This window comes from Xiphophorus couchianus, chromosome 10 (assembly GCF_001444195.1).
Source record: "Xiphophorus couchianus chromosome 10, X_couchianus-1.0, whole genome shotgun sequence".
NCBI classification, from domain to species: domain Eukaryota; kingdom Metazoa; phylum Chordata; class Actinopteri; order Cyprinodontiformes; family Poeciliidae; genus Xiphophorus; species Xiphophorus couchianus.
Genome location: NC_040237.1, coordinates 5,836,974 through 5,852,438, shown reverse-complemented (window position 1 = coordinate 5,852,438; position 15,465 = coordinate 5,836,974). Strand labels below are relative to the sequence as shown.

General features: G+C 37.2%; 3 protein-coding genes across 3 annotated transcripts; 2 read left to right on the top strand and 1 right to left on the bottom strand.

The window, feature by feature from the left end:
• The first annotated feature begins 1,037 nt into the window (after nt 1-1,037).
• On the top strand, nt 1,038-6,136 carry gch2 (GTP cyclohydrolase 2). The gene is made up of 6 exons (XM_028029867.1): nt 1,038-1,487; nt 3,508-3,617; nt 3,702-3,757; nt 4,252-4,283; nt 5,251-5,335; nt 5,554-6,136. Exons 1-6 carry the CDS (start codon nt 1,193-1,195, stop codon nt 5,681-5,683), a joined length of 708 nt encoding a protein of 235 aa, XP_027885668.1. The 5' UTR covers nt 1,038-1,192; the 3' UTR covers nt 5,684-6,136.
• Nucleotides 6,137-7,656: 1,520 nt separating this feature from the next.
• Nucleotides 7,657-10,563, bottom strand: cript (cysteine-rich PDZ-binding protein). The gene is made up of 5 exons (XM_028029869.1): nt 10,426-10,563; nt 10,184-10,249; nt 9,690-9,744; nt 9,489-9,592; nt 7,657-8,006 (listed from the first exon to the last, which is right to left on the bottom strand). The coding sequence occupies exons 1-5, from the start codon at nt 10,439-10,441 to the stop codon at nt 7,942-7,944; spliced, it is 306 nt and encodes a 101-aa protein (XP_027885670.1). The 5' UTR covers nt 10,442-10,563; the 3' UTR covers nt 7,657-7,941.
• A 39-nt stretch (nt 10,564-10,602) lies between these two features.
• On the top strand, nt 10,603-13,468 carry pigf (phosphatidylinositol glycan anchor biosynthesis, class F). Its single transcript, XM_028029866.1, has 6 exons — nt 10,603-10,677; nt 11,039-11,284; nt 11,591-11,682; nt 11,834-11,950; nt 12,042-12,150; nt 13,168-13,468. Exons 1-6 carry the CDS (start codon nt 10,618-10,620, stop codon nt 13,279-13,281), a joined length of 738 nt encoding a protein of 245 aa, XP_027885667.1. The 5' UTR covers nt 10,603-10,617; the 3' UTR covers nt 13,282-13,468.
• The last annotated feature ends 1,997 nt before the right edge of the window (nt 13,469-15,465 follow it).

Sequence of the window (15,465 nt, the reverse complement as noted above, 5' to 3'; positions counted from 1 at the left end):
TCTTTGTTTCACATATTGGGGCCTTTATACCTTGCAGCACACTCTAATCAGGACTTCTTATAGATTTTCTTTTTGCTGGTTCTCTTTGGCAGATTTGGAGATTAGTCCGAATCTGACCTATTTCAGATGATGGATGTTCACATGCACAGTGAGAAGTTGCTTGAGATAATGCTTTACAATATATTCCTTAGATGTTTCAGATACATTATTAACCTGCATTTTATTCACTAATGTTCCCTAACAAACCTCTGATACCTTCACAGAATAGTATGGAAACAGACTAATTAGGTGTCTGGAGCACCAGATTAAAAATGTCTGAACACAACATACTACATTTTACATTTTAATCATTAAAAGTAATTCATTTCCTGAACTCTTCACAGTTATTTTGTATTGATTAATGACATAAAACCCAAGTGAAATACAACAAAGTTTGTGGTTGTAACGTGACAAAATTGTGGAAAAGTTCAAGGGTTGTGTAAGACTGGTGTAAGGCACTGCATGCATGAAAATGCTCTTTAAGTTCATAAGGTTACATCTTCAGTGCATTCACGTACCTCTTTAATCTATAATTTAATTTTAAAAGAAGAAATCTGCAAATCTATACCTAATTCAAAGGTTGGTTGGATGCTGAAAGGATGCTGATGTCCGTGTGGGAGATCGGTTTATCTACCATTTTTAATTATCCACAGAAGTTGGAATTTGGTCAGGAGTGCCTGCCACTGTGAAACCAGTCATCATAATCTTAACTTTGACTCCTCTTTCCCCCAAAAAATGTTGAAAAAAAAGTATCATGAAGCTCGTGAGTTTTTTAAGGGAATGAATGTTGTAAAATATAATTTAACCAGAACAAATCAGTTGGAGATACGCCTAAAGCATTTTGTGTCAAGTGATGCCAGATGCAGAAAATCTCCTGCATGCTTAACCTCACGATTTAAAGCGGGGAGGGTCTGTGAGGCTGCTGGTTTTTGACGTAGGCGCCGCAAACCTGGCGAATGGTCAGCTGTGTGCGCTCCTGGCAGGCTTTATAAGAGCAGAGCGCACCGAGAGCGCTCCCAGTCAAGCAGCCCAGCCGGGTCACCTCAGCTTCTACTCTTCTTCTGCTGCTGTTTATTCTGCTTTTTCTTCTTGTTTTCCCAAAACAAAAAACAAACAAAAAAACCCCACAATTTTTATTTTAATCAAAATCAACATGAATTCTCACTGCAACGGGAAAGTCGGAGAAACCGCGGTGGAGTTCCACTGCGACAATGGCTTCAGCGACCTCATCATCGACACCAAGAAGTCCGCCGTTGTCCACCGCAAGCATGAGACATCCCGCAAGGAGGTCGAGGACGAGTCCCGCTTACCAGCGCTGGAGGCCGCCTACACCAGCATCCTGCGGCACCTGGGAGAGGACAAGGACCGGGAGGGTCTGTTGCGCACGCCGCTGCGCGCCGCCAAGGCCATCCAGTTCCTCACCAAGGGCTACCATGAAACCATCGATGGTGAGTTTGACCTCTGGGACCTCAACAGGACAGGAGTTGGGTTTGTGTCGTTGTTATAAAGGGAACAGTAGCAGAAAAGATTGGAGACGGTGAGTGTATGGGAAACCGAACGTGTCAGAATTATTTACACTGAAAAAATAAAACTAAGTTCCAATTTTAAAGAAAGTGTTAATTGGTCACAAGTAACTGAATGAAATTTGTCAAATGTATTTTTGTTATATTTGCTTAATTTGACTTAACCAAATAAATTAACTTGGTAACATGTAATTTTATTTCCTGTGAACAGAACTTAATACAATACATTTAAGTTCTGCTGTTCTTTCTTTTTTTCTATCTATCTATCTATCTATCTATCTATCTATCTATCTATCTATCTATCTATCTATCTATCTATCTATCTATCTATCTATCTATCTATCTATCTATCTATCTATCTATCTATCTATCTATCTATCTATCTATCTATCCATCCATCCATCCATCCATCCATCCATCCATCCATCCATCCATCCATATGATAGAAATCATCCAAACCAATTTTTGTATTTATTTATCTCCTTCTTCTGTTTCTTTATTACATTTAATTTAGCTAAAAAAGTGAACCTCCAATGTGAACTTGATCCCAACATTGTTGTAATCAAAGTTTTGATCGTTGAATGGATATTTAGTTTAATCAGTTAGGATCTATATTAGCAGGATGACCTGTAGTGCAAAAACCACAAAAATTTTAGTCACGACTGAAATTATTTTATAAAAGTTTAGATTTCGATTTATCTTTTTTTTTTGTACATTGAAACAAATGTTGTTTATTTAGAGAATGTTATTGTCAGTTATGTTTGGCTTAATATATATATATTTGATAAGTTTTTAAACATTTGTACTATAGCGTATTTTGAAGTTGGTAGAGATGGAGATTAGGATTAGAGGCTTAACCCAAACATTTCCAGGAAATTACAAGATTTCGAGGTCATTGCATTTCAGCCTTTTTATTCATTTTGTTGCATTAAAATGTTGTTTTTTCTTGAAAATGCACCTTTGAGTTTCCAGAAAACATGTCTAATTAGTTTTCTCTTTTGAAGTGGAACAATGTGGTGAAACCAGTGTTGGAAAATCATAACATTCAGTTCTTGGGAGATAAAAGAGCACTAACAACCTGGAAACAGGTGGAACCCCGGGTCCCAAAGCAATAAAAAAAAATAAAAGATACAGGTTTCAGGCATATCCGCTTGATATGTCTGAAACCAATTATCTCCAATTAAGTAATAAATAGTGCAATTTAAACACCCATTTCTGGTCCAGCAACCAGTGCATATCAAATTGACTGGTACATTTAGTACCTTACTAAGCAACATCCACATTGTGCTTCCACACACAAGTTGGATGGAATACAATACACAATAATGGATTTATGTGGATAAGAGATGATGAGTTCTAGCAAAATATTCATCCTTTTTGCAGCACTTTTTAAAAAACATGTATACACGCGCGCACACACGCCCACACACACACATACATATATATATACCTATATATATATATATATACATATATATACACATATATATACACACATATATATGACAAATTAAAAAGTAAGGAATACCAGTAATCGATCCACTTAACATAAATCATAACAGTTCATAATCATAACTGCTTTTTTCAATCTAAGGAGGCCTTAATCCAAAAGAAAAGCATCCAGTTTTTTTGTATTTCCACAAATATAATTAAAGATTCACCAGTTAAAGATTTGGGGGCAGGGGGTTACGATTTTGTGCAGAATATCTTTTATTTAAACAGTTCACATTTTTAAGTAGAGTTGATCAGGTATTGGATACATTGAAAATCAACAAAACTGACCTTGAGTTTACTGCCAGCCGTAGAAAACAGCTGTTGTGATGCCCAATGTTGAAACGGCTCCCTAGAGAGAGAGCCATATTAGCCAGATCAAAAACCCTTCACTGGTTACTAATGCAAGACTTCTGCATTTCTTAAGAATACTCTATTTTTTATTACCCTGCAGACATCCTAAACAACGCCATATTTGACGAGGACCACGATGAGATGGTGATTGTGAAGGACATAGATCTGTTTTCCCTGTGCGAACATCATTTGGTACCATTTTTTGGAAAGGTAACGCCTTCATTTGTGTTTCAAACACCCATCGATGATCTGGTAGGTCCTCTGGTGACCTCTGCTCCTCTGCTCTCTCTCCAGGTTCACATTGGCTACATCCCAAACAAAAAAGTGGTGGGACTCAGCAAGCTGGCAAGGTAACACAGCGCTCATCATAACCGCCTGCTGCCACTGTATGCGCCTGCTGTTAGTGCTGGGTGACTGCATTCTTCTGTTATCTTAGTGCTTTGACCTGGAGGCTTAGAGTCTGAGCCCGCTGGCCATCAGATAGTCTCTTCCTCTAGCAGAATGACAGGCACAAGTCTAGATGCTATCCGCTTAGAGCCATGAGAAAATCCTTTCAGACCGGTGGGAATCGTAGTTATTATTACAGCCTCTTTTGTTTCCTCCTTCCCCCTTGAAAATCAGAGAGGATCTGGACCCACAAACCCGGGATAACTGCAACAGAGCTTGCCCTCGAGTCACTCTGAGAATTCTGTATGGTGAATGATTCACAAATAAAGAAGCTGTACAGTTCAGAGGGCCCGCTGGCCAAAGGATCGATGCGAGTTTGTGTTTATCTGAAGATTAATCATTATTACACCTGATCTGTAAGCAGCCTTTTCTGTTTTTTGTGTTTCTCCTTCTGCAGGATTGTGGAGATCTTCAGCCGCCGACTTCAGGGTAAGTCAAACACCGAGAAACTGCAAAAACATTAAGTTCACTTCGAACAATGTTTACAACATTTCCCCACAACCCCTCTGTTTAAATCTTGCAGGAAGTTTGTATGTTTTCCCTTTGTGTTCCCTGGACGTATTTTAAATTGACCTTACACATGAGCCTGTGTTCAGAGTGTACACCGCCTTGAGATAAACCCCACCCTATAACGAGTAAGGATGCATTCACACCAGTCCTTCTTAATGCACTTTAACCCATTTCTAAGCTGTTTGAAAATAAAGTCCAGCTTAATTGGGGAGGTGTGAATGTGCAATTGAACTCCGGTGCGCCTAAAAACCTCTGTCTCAGTTCGGTTGAAGTAAACTCTGATGTGGTTCGGATGCATATATGGATGCAAGCAGACTGGAGATCGCATCAAAAGCAGGAAGTGGACTATAGCACAGGGCATTCTGGGTAAATACAACCAAAACAAACGCTACAATATAGCACTACAATGAGAAATGGCTCACGGTCTTTTACCAAAGACAAAAGAGAAATTCTACAACCGCTAAAATCTGACGCTACTCCATTTTGGTTTAAAATTTATGAGGAAGGAAGTTGCGCTCAGTGTTTTCTTCTAAGGTCTTTGTGTTGTTTTGTTTAGTAGTTCTTGGTGCAGCGCCACCACAAGCGAGGAGGGGAACATGTTTCTCGACACAATGCAGTGTCGAGAAACACGGGCTGAAGATCTAACAAAAGTTGCAATTTTGGTCCCCAATTGGACTATCAAGCGTGAAAACACCCTAAGCAGAGTTTGAAAATGGATTAATAGATGTTTCCGACTGTGAAGCACAGTGGAGGTTTCATCTTGATTTAGTTTTTTTTTCTTATATCCGGTGAGGGAAGAATATTTTTTTTGATTAATCTGTGATGTCACAATCATAAAATACTTATCAAAAAATGTATGTTCTGACACATTTTGTTTCTTTTTTAGTTCAAGAGCGTCTGACGAAGCAGATCGCCATGGGCATATGTGAAGCGCTGCAGCCAAAAGGCGTAGCTGTAGTTATAGAAGCAGCGTAAGTTCACACAAAAAGAGTTTCCCCAAGAATAAAACAAATAAGATTTTGTCAGGGGTAATAAAGCTGCCTGTATAAATTCTTCCTGCTTTTAGAAGTGGAAAATTCTGCGGCGTTCCCCTTTAACTGCACCACCCTCAGGCTTGAGGGGTTCTTTTGTTCTGCAGCTCTAAGTCTGACTGTTCACTCTCTTTTTCTGTGTGCGTTTGTGTTGCCAGTCACATGTGCATGGTGATGCGCGGTGTCCAGAAGATGAACAGCCGCACGGTGACGAGCACCATGCTGGGAGTTTACCTCGAGGACCCCAAGACCCGAGAGGAGTTCCTGGCTCTGGCAGTGCACGCCTAACAGACCTCAAATCGCTCTTCATTCCCGAGCCACTGCAGCGGATAGAAAGCCATGGATTCACTGGTTCTGCTTGTGACACCAGACGGGAAAGAGACAAGAAGTTGCTGCATGACCTCCAGCCTGTTGAGTTACCCTCAAAACACTGAAGCCTGAGAGATTTCCGTTGAAGTCAGTATGAACCCAACAAGCATATTCTTGGTGCCTTTATTACTAATACAGTCTTGCACGGCAATATTGTTGTTATGAAATATGTAACCTGAGTGCAATACTGTAACTTGGCAACTTAAGATATGTAACAGTTATTTGTCCTATTTCTTTTTTCTTTCCGATGGGAATTTGATTGGTGCTTTTCCAAAGTATTATTTACGTAATCCAAACTTATTTGTCATTTATATACATTTTTAAAACCTTTGGATTTTAGTGACATTTTGCAATATGGATCAAATATCTAAAGATGAAAGAGTCCAGCCAATTAAAATTATTTTTTTAGCCTGGATTTGAAGTTTTTTTTAATGTAAAATAGCATTTTTGAGCTCTATATTATGCTGTAATGTTATTCCCTCATCATACAAATACCTGGAGTTTTCCTTAGATTTTTTTTCTTGCATGTTTAAAGAGGCAGTATTGTGTTTTCCAGGTACATAATGACATTTTATAGCACAATCTAGTCACCTGTACCTTCAATTGTTATAAAAAACAATGTATATATAAAACATGAGTTAAAAGAAACTTGATTTCACAATTCAATGTCTTGAAATTGACCTCTGTCTCTTTAAGAAGCTCCTTCTCTCTCTGAGACTCCACCTTCAGCAAGTCATCACAATGTTTCTCCATAATTCTCTGTACAGATGTTCTTTGCAACGTTTCACTGAGAAGTAGTTCATATTTCCATGAATGAAATCTACTGGATTATTCATGTTCATCAAATAAGTAAAGCGTTTCCTGCAACAGCAGTTAACTGTGGTTTCAAATCCCTTCAAAAATTATTTATTTCAAAGGCAAATTAAATGTAACTTGCATAATTTCAACATCTTTGAAGAGTCTCCAGTAGCAGTCAGTCACACAATAAATCTGAACAGGCCTCTGGCTAAAGCGTTTTGTGAATAGCAGCCGTCTGTCAAAATATGATAGCAACTCAATTTCAGTGGAGATGATATTCTACAAGCAACATGTCCTAGAAGACACCATCAGTTGATGAAAAGCTCTGCTAATCCACCCCATTTGCTATTGCCACTCCTCTTTAAATCCCAGTTTGTTGGAAAATTAAAAAGCAAGAACAAAAATCTTCCAGCAATACAATATCCAAAACCAAAGGAAAGGCAATAATTGTCCAAACATTTGATCACTCAACCCAAAAAAAGGAACTAAAGTCTACAAAAACTTCTAATCAAAATCAACATGCTGCCACCATGAGCGGTGCAGTTATACAATTCAAAACTTTACATCAACCAAATCTACTTTTGGGTGTTTACTCAAGGATCTCTAGGTAGAAAATGTAAAGCTAACTCATAGTAAAGGATACAACAACATGTCAGTGAAAACAAGGAAGATGTATTTGAAAACAAATTATATTTGTTGATGAACTTTACCCACCATTACATTTTAGTTAGTCATTAATTGGGTTTTTACTGCAAATTAATCACAGCCTCCAGCGCAGTACATTATAGACCCTGTCTGAAAAGAAGATTTGATGCTGCTTTAGTCTTTTCAATAAAGCACGACCGTGCTCACGTATCCACAGGCCTGAGGCAGAGCAAGCCCTTTAAATATCAAGGAGGGAGACCTGTGAACTACAACCTCCGCACAGGGATTGGGGAGGTTTACTGCTGACAGTAAAGCAGACAGTTTCCAAATATGATTATATCAGAGTAAACCAATTATTGCAACACAAAGAGGAAATAAGTCCATGCTGTGCGTAAGAGGATAAAATTATAGCCAGCTATGGCTGTAGGCGTATAAATCGTTTTGACAAATATCAAACTGGCAGCTTTATTTCACTCAAATTCAACACAGCAAATATTACATGCATACATTTTCAAAGAAGCAGATACACTTAGTTTTGGGACTAATAACAAAAACACCTCTGGAAGCGGTCACTTTACGGACAGATGATCTATTTGGAGACAACGCTGTTTGCTTGAGAATGGAACAGATCCAGTGGTGTGATACAATAATCTAAAATAAAGAGGACGCCTCTGGACATCTCTTTCACAGTCTATGTTTTACACTCATGAAGATGCTCTCTGACCACAACTACATCACACAGAGGTCTGCCTGTAGTTCTTGGTGTCCAGAACCTTCTTTCCACACATAGCACAGATTCCTGAAGAGACAAATGGACAAAAAAAGAATCAGGAGGTACACTTGCATTCATAGCTTTGGAATATTTAAACATATTATCACATCACAGCCACAAACTCCAACATGTTTATTAGGATTTTATGTGATAGATCAACAGAAAGTGTTGCGTAAATCTGAACTAGAAGGGAAATTATTGTTTCAAGAGTAAAGCACATCTGCAAACCTACCAACCATCATTGTTCACATTTAATCTGACAACTGTCACAAAAATTTGACTTTCAGTTGTAATTGGAGCAAAATGTGACTCTACAAAGTATCAACTTAGGGGACTGAATATAAACACAGAAGACACCTCTTAGATTTTTCATTTTATTTCCCATCTATCCCTTTTCTTCCGCTTAGCAATGATGCACTACTGTGTGTTGGCCTTGCAAAAACAAACCAAACCATGGGGTTGACAAAATGGGAAGACGTAGAATATTTTTGTAGCTTGCTGCACTTTCTGAACTTTATTGAGTTGTAGAGCCACAAATATTTCTGTAAATGTTTAAAATGATATAACTGAAGCCGTTAGAGTGCTTCTGCTAAACTGTAGGTCATTTTCATTGCTTGGTATCTTTACTACAAAGCAGGTAGAGTAGAGATACTTGTTGAAGAAAAAGGTTCCAATTTAAGTTGGAGGCAAAAACATTTTAGCTTTTTCTGCAGTGAGAAGAAAAATGTGAAAAAAGTTTCTTGGAAAAACATGTTGCATCACAAATTAGGGACCGAAGTCATTGCCATGTTTTCATGAACCCTCTGGAAACGTGGCTTGTTAATGATATACTTAGACCTACTCTTTATTTGTATACATTGTTTGTTATATGGAGAAACCGCAGCTTTATTTTGAGAAACAACTGTTTGCATTTCCTCATTCAGTTCAAATACTCTACAGAGACGACAGCAGCAAACACACCTCATTCAAACAGACCAATCAGAGCAGCCCTGGATTCAGTCTGAGCATACTTTGTTTACTTACAATATAGGATTCGACCCTTTAACAACATGGCCTACAGCTGTCGCAATCGTGGTGTTATAGCCACCCCTGAGTCAGACATGTCAGAAACTACCTGGCTGTAGTGTAATCTCAAAATTTAAGTCTCACTTTCTACTTCAAAGGAAAGAAATAAGTGAAAAAATAGTTATCTATTTTGAGTAAGATATAAACTGCTCTCCTCACTACTCTTTGAAAAAAAAAAATTAAATAAAGTCTCTAATCTGAGCAAAATAAAGTTATTGTGTGTGTGTAAATTTCTGCCCAAATAGGCACAAAACTGAGTTTTTCCTTCCTTTAAACCAAACAGAAAACTTACAAAAAGATAAAATAATCTATCTATGGGCAACTATCTCATTCAAACAATACAAACTGGCAAACACTATAGTCACTAAAGCTATTATTCTTTAGTCAGTTAAAACATGACACTCATTTGAATGAGGGCTTAATGAATTAAAAATGATACCTTACCTTTCTTGTAAGCGCAGCCCTGGCAGTAGTGAGACCCAGCTTGATGAACCGAGCTCTTGCAGATCCTGCAGATAGCAAAGCCCGTCTTGCTGTAAGGGTCAAACCTGAGAAAAACAATGAAGAAGTTATAATTACAAATGCAGTAATGCTTGGAAGTTTAGGAGCTGATCACTTTAATATTTCTTTCATGAGAATACCAACCTTGCTTTTTTAGATGTCAGCATTTTGTTTTCATTCAACTTGCGCCCTCCACTTTCTAAGTCAAAATGTAAGCGAGAGAAACCCATTAATCACTACTACATTGAGTGAGACAATATAAATGATAGCCGACCTGGATAAGTCAGAGTAACAGAGCAGATCACTATCAAAAACTAAAAGTTTAAACACAAAACTTACAACTATACCGCTTCATCTATCTTCCTCTCGGCTCTAACCAACTTCACAGTATGAAAAGCAGTACATCAGCATGATGCTGTCACCACCATGCTTATTAATCAGAATCTACCTACTTTAAGGTAATTAACATATACAGCTTTTACCACTGACATTTGTTTAATGAGTGAGAAACCTAAAGGGAACATAACATGTAAGTTTACTCTATTTTGTTGAAACAAACCCTATAAATTAAGCATAGACTTCGTGCTCCCGTATCAAACATGTTCTTTTTGTTGTTGTTGTTGTTTTGAATCCATCACCTGTTGTATTCCGAGCTCCATCCTTCCAAGTGTCCGGAGTGATAACTCTACCAAGCTTCTTCTCACCTGAAACAACCGAAGTTTATATTTACTGCAAGGGAAAATGTGTACAACGAAGAATAAAACCGAATGTTATCTTCACGTAACCTTCGTCAGCGCTCGGGGAGGCTTCGTTGACACAAACAACTTCCATTAGCCTCAAACTTACATAACAAGATTAAAGAGAGAAATGTCATACGTACATTTTTCACAAACCATGTTTCCGATGTGTTTATTTAGGGAGAAGAAAAGAGAAGAAAAACAACCTATAGCTTTAGCTTCCTTTGCTAGCGTAAACTTCCGGGGTCAAGTGGGATTTTTCAAACAATACATTTCATTGGTTTACTATGGTGACGTCAGCCAAAGAGCCAACTAGAATGTTGTTGATTGGTTAGATGAGGCACGTTACGTACGAACAGAGGCACAAACCTGACATTTGGAATCGTCCCCATATTGTGAGTGGTATTGTAGAGACGGAAATCCAACATGACGCTGCGTTTGACAGTTTTTATTAATTATGTACCAGAGATTTGCTAATTGATGTGCCCAGTAATCAGGCTATTTAGAAATAATCTGACTGTGTTTATATCTGTGTTCTGGTTTGGTGTAACGTCATTCCTTAAGTACAAGCTTTTGAGGACTCAGTATACTTTTATTTTGAAAGTCAAGCGGAAATCAACGTATCTCCATGTTTACGGAAGCGCGGTGGAAATGTATACATTCATGGCTTCACCCCACTGTCCTCATCCGATGTTTCGCTAATTTTTTAAGCTTTTTAATGTGATTTATTTTAATTGTGTCGCACTTCGTCCGTAGTCAGCTGAAGCCGCCATCATGTGGGACCACGAAATCAGAGCCATGGCGTCCTCTCACTCCATCATTGCCGCCTCAGTGTTCATGGCCACCGTCTTCCCTGCGGTGCTCGTCCCAGGTTTTTCGGTGTACGGAACTCACTTGTTGTGGCTCTACTCGGTGTCAGCTGCGGTTGCCGCGGTCAGTGTCTCCGTCTTCTGGCTGCTCGGCATCTCACCGCCCACTAAGAAGCACACACTGGGATACAAGGTAACCCAGAGTATATGAGGGTCAAATGTTCAATTTAAATGTGTAAAAATGACTTGCAAATTTAGTTTTTTTTTTAAACTTTTGTTTAATTTACAATGCAAACGTTAAAGTGTTAATTTTATACAAAGGGCCACATATTTGTTGAGAAGATCTGAAAACATTTGTATGAATTTGTGAGCAGCTCTTAAACTATAACAAAGTTCAAGAGGTATGCTGACTTTTGCAATGTATGCCATATGAAAAAAAGCTGCTTAGTTTTTTTCAATGTATTTTTTTTATCTGATCTTTTTTCCTTTCTTTCCTCAGCTGTCCAGGTTGTTTCGTTCATGCCTTTACTTCTTCCTGTCTTGCCTGTTCTTCCACACGGTCGTCATCCTCTACGGAGCGCCACTGATTGAGTGAGTAACTGCTGTTGGAAATGGGGAACACAAACCAATGTACCATGAAGAAATTGATGCAGTTATTTCCCAATGTTTTTTGTTGTATTACGTTGTTACAGCTTGTGTGTTAACTGCCACACTGTGCATCTGATTGGTTTCATTTTTCCAGGTCTGCTTTGGAGACATTTTCACTCGCTGTGCTGCTGACCTCACTGACCACACTGAGGTGTCTCTGTGTTCTCGGCCCCAACGTCCAGGCCTGGATCCGAGTGTTCAGTCGACATGGGTGGGCTCTCAAACCTGTTGTTTTCTCATCCCGGACTCTCTTTTATTAATCCAATAACACTATTTTTCATTTGCTCTGTGTCCATCTTCAGAGCTATGTCTGTTTGGGACACTTGTTTGCAGATTACAGTGGCCTTCACCCTGATTGGAGCCTGGCTGGGAGCTTTCCCAATACCGCTGGACTGGGACAGACCATGGCAGGTCAGGACCTTACACAGAAAAAAATCCAATTTAATACAAACTGTGTAGAATTTACATTCTTCCTGGTAACCTTTCATATTTTATTAATGTTGACCTTCAGTACAAATGGAGTCTTCTAGGTCCTCACACTTTACATAACCAACATAAAATACTTTAGATCCATATGATGCAGAAAAAATATTTAGAAAAAGAGTGAACAGGGAGAAATCCTCTTCTTTTAAAAACGGATTGACTTAACATTGTAAATGTGTAATTTGTGTTAGGCTGGCCTAGTCAAAGTATGCACTTAAATACAGTTAATACTTTACACAATCAAAAAAAAACCCGGATTTTTTATCCAGCATGATTGAGCTTGAGCAAATTTTCTTCCACTTGTACTACTTTGTGTTGCTCCATTATATAAAATCTTATTGATTTAACTTAATCTCTTTTTATTTAGTTTTTATCTAAGCAGGTAAGTTTATTTAGAACAAATTCTCATTTTTAACAACTGTTCAGAAGACATTAAAACATCATACAACAGAATATCATACAGCAGAAGACAGAAAAATATAATGAAACCGAGAAAAACAATAATAAATAACATAACATTTAAGGGTTGTGGATACTTTAGTACAACTCTGTAAATAATCTTGTTAAATAGTAATTATCAGTAGTAGAGAAATATGTGGTATAATTATATAACTTAAGTAGTGTTTAGTTAATGAAATAACATGTAGAAGGTTCTCACTGGTCAGTGTTCACATTTCTAATATGTTGTTTAAAAAACACCACATTTTTATACTTTTGCCCTTGTTTTTACCATGTCTACTATCATGGTTTCCTTTTAATATGTTTTTATTCTTTTAATGCAAAGGAATCAACTAAACTGCACCTGTTATTAAGCACAAAAGGGAAAAATAACTTCACGGTTCGCATGAGATGTACTCTCGTTTCGGCATGCTTCTCAGAGCAACATCAAGGTGTTTTTACAGCTTTATATGATTGTCAACAGTTTCCTGCCTTCCCTTTTTCCAGGTTTGGCCTGTTTCCTGCAGTCTGGGCGCTATGATCGGCTACCTGACTGGACTTGTTGTTGCTCCCGCGTGGATCCACTACCATCGCAAACAGCTCACATACAAATGCAAATGATTGAGAGACCTGTGGATATCTGCCTGGGTTGATGCGAATGTGTCTGTTTGGTGTTTGTTCACTTTCTACCGGTTATTTATTGGCAGCCTGTTAATGATTTTGTAACAACACATTATTTTGTACATATGCAAGGTGAGCCTGAGCCTGAGCATTTTTGACATGAATAAAGAATTACTCGACTACTGTGCACTGGCTTATTTTTGATTTGACAATTTTGTTGCTCAGAATTAATTTATTATCTTATATTTTATTACCTAATCATGTACTCAAAAATAATGAATACCATAAAACAACATGTCACTCATGTTGTTTTATGGTATTCATTATTTTTGATTATATATTTACTGACATCTACAGCCATATCTTGATAAATAGCAATATATAGTCAGGGTGTCCGTAAATTCTTAAAAAGCCTTAATCTTACAAATATAAAATTAAAGGCCTTGAAATGTCAAAAAAAAAAAATAATTAAGTTGGGGTCAACTATATTAATCACAGGTTTTTAATCTCGTATATTCTGTATTTTCTTTCCTGGCGGTACTTTTCTGTCGGGTAACGGTTTGAGTTTGAAGCTACTGCTAACTAGCTTCAAACAACTAGTTTGTTAGCTAGTAACGGTAAGTTAGCTAGCTTACCGTTACTAGCTAGCTAACTAGTTTTATTGCGTCTCGTATGGCTAAGTACAAATGTATCGCCTGTTGGCTGAACAAATTTTGTTTTCGTGGAGAAATAGGTCTTAAATTCCCTCCATAATGATCTTAAATAGGTCTTTAAAAGTCTTATGTTTGCGTTGATAAAACCTTCAGAAATAAAAAAAAATGCACATAGGCTACATCAGTGGTAAAGTTTTAAAACTAACCCATAGATCCATTACATTCAGAGTGATATATTTCAAGTGTTTTAATCAGTTAATTTTGATGTTTGATGATGGCTTGTAAATAATTACATACGTAGCACCATTTAAATTGTTTTTAATAGAGAACCGTCGTCCTAATTAAAAGTGTCAGAATATGTGCTCATTGTGTGGTTGAAGTTACTTTTGAATGAATTACTGCATTCATAAAAAAGAATAACTAAAAAACAGTTCTCAGAGTGCTGTATCCAAGCATACTGGAAAAATTATTATTTCAATTATAACAACTTGAAAGAGGTGATTTTACCTCGACCTTTTCACATTTTCACCTTGGTATAACTTCACTGAAATTAGCTATTTAAACAAGATAAATGAGTATGTGACTGATATCTTCATAATAGTCTGTAAACAACAGTGTTTAATGTCGCCACAAAAACTGAGTCCGACTGCAGGTGGTGCTGTTGAATCACCTCTTGGATGCTCATTCACAGTGCTAGCCGTATTTATTATTGGCATCTCCAGTAAATTCGGAAAAGTTTAAGAGACCTGGCCTTTAATTTGAAGAAATTTATTTAGTGGAGAAACAATTATCTTTTTAATCTCGGGTGGCTCAACATCTGGTTACTCATTCTAAAACTATGCATCCTAAAAGATCCAAATAGTATGCAAGTAAACAATTGGAGGTGAATAGATAGAGTACCTAAAGATTTAACTCAAGTAAGAGTAGCACTACTTCAGCATACTTTTACTCAAGTAATAGAAAAAAGTAGACATTCAAGAAATTACTCAAGTAAGAAGAGAAAAAAGCATTTGGCAAAAAGGGTTAGAGTTAGACATCAATCATTAAAAATTGAAAACATCAGACTAACCAAAATATAAAGTTATGTGGAAATGTTGGTATTTTAGAGACCAAAATGAAAACAATTTCTATAAATAAAATAACAAAATAAGGCAAAAATATTTTTTTTCCATAAATGTATTTCTTTCAATATTAAACGTATGAAACTTTAACAAAAACTGCAGGTGTGTTGGTTAAAACAAGTTTATTCTTCATTTAGTGAAATTACTCACCGTGGGTTGAGTATCCATGAATTACATTCGAGTAAGAGTTGCAATACTTCATAATAAGATTACTCAAGTAAAAGTAAAAAGTACAGCATAGTAAAAATACTAATAAAAATAATTTTTTCAAAAGGTTGCTCAAGTATATGTAACTGAGTAAACCTAACTAGTTACTACACAACTCTGCTGATTATGCAACTGTAGTGATAAGTCAATACCTATACTGTACATTGTTATTTACGCTAAGACTTGTTACACTTAATGTGGTC

What these genes read in the sequence shown, in the direction of transcription:
- gch2 (XM_028029867.1), top strand. Translation starts at nt 1,193, where the DNA reads ATGAATTCTCACTGCAACGGGAAAGTCGGAGAAACCGCGGTGGAGTTC. An exon ending in CTACCATGAAACCATCGATG is followed by an intron (nt 1,488 to 3,507) that starts GTGAGTTTGACC and finishes ATTACCCTGCAG; the next exon opens with ACATCCTAAACAACGCCATA. An exon ending in GGACTCAGCAAGCTGGCAAG is followed by an intron (nt 3,758 to 4,251) that starts GTAACACAGCGC and finishes CTCCTTCTGCAG; the next exon opens with GATTGTGGAGATCTTCAGCC.
- pigf (XM_028029866.1), top strand. Translation starts at nt 10,618, where the DNA reads ATGAGGCACGTTACGTACGAACAGAGGCACAAACCTGACATTTGGAAT. An exon ending in AGCACACACTGGGATACAAG is followed by an intron (nt 11,285 to 11,590) that starts GTAACCCAGAGT and finishes TTCTTTCCTCAG; the next exon opens with CTGTCCAGGTTGTTTCGTTC. An exon ending in CGAGTGTTCAGTCGACATGG is followed by an intron (nt 11,951 to 12,041) that starts GTGGGCTCTCAA and finishes GTCCATCTTCAG; the next exon opens with AGCTATGTCTGTTTGGGACA.
- cript (XM_028029869.1), bottom strand. An exon ending in CTGACATCTAAAAAAGCAAG is followed by an intron (nt 9,593 to 9,689) that starts GTTGGTATTCTC and finishes TGTTTTTCTCAG; the next exon opens with GTTTGACCCTTACAGCAAGA. An exon ending in GGGCTGCGCTTACAAGAAAG is followed by an intron (nt 8,007 to 9,488) that starts GTAAGGTATCAT and finishes TTGTCTCTTCAG; the next exon opens with GAATCTGTGCTATGTGTGGA.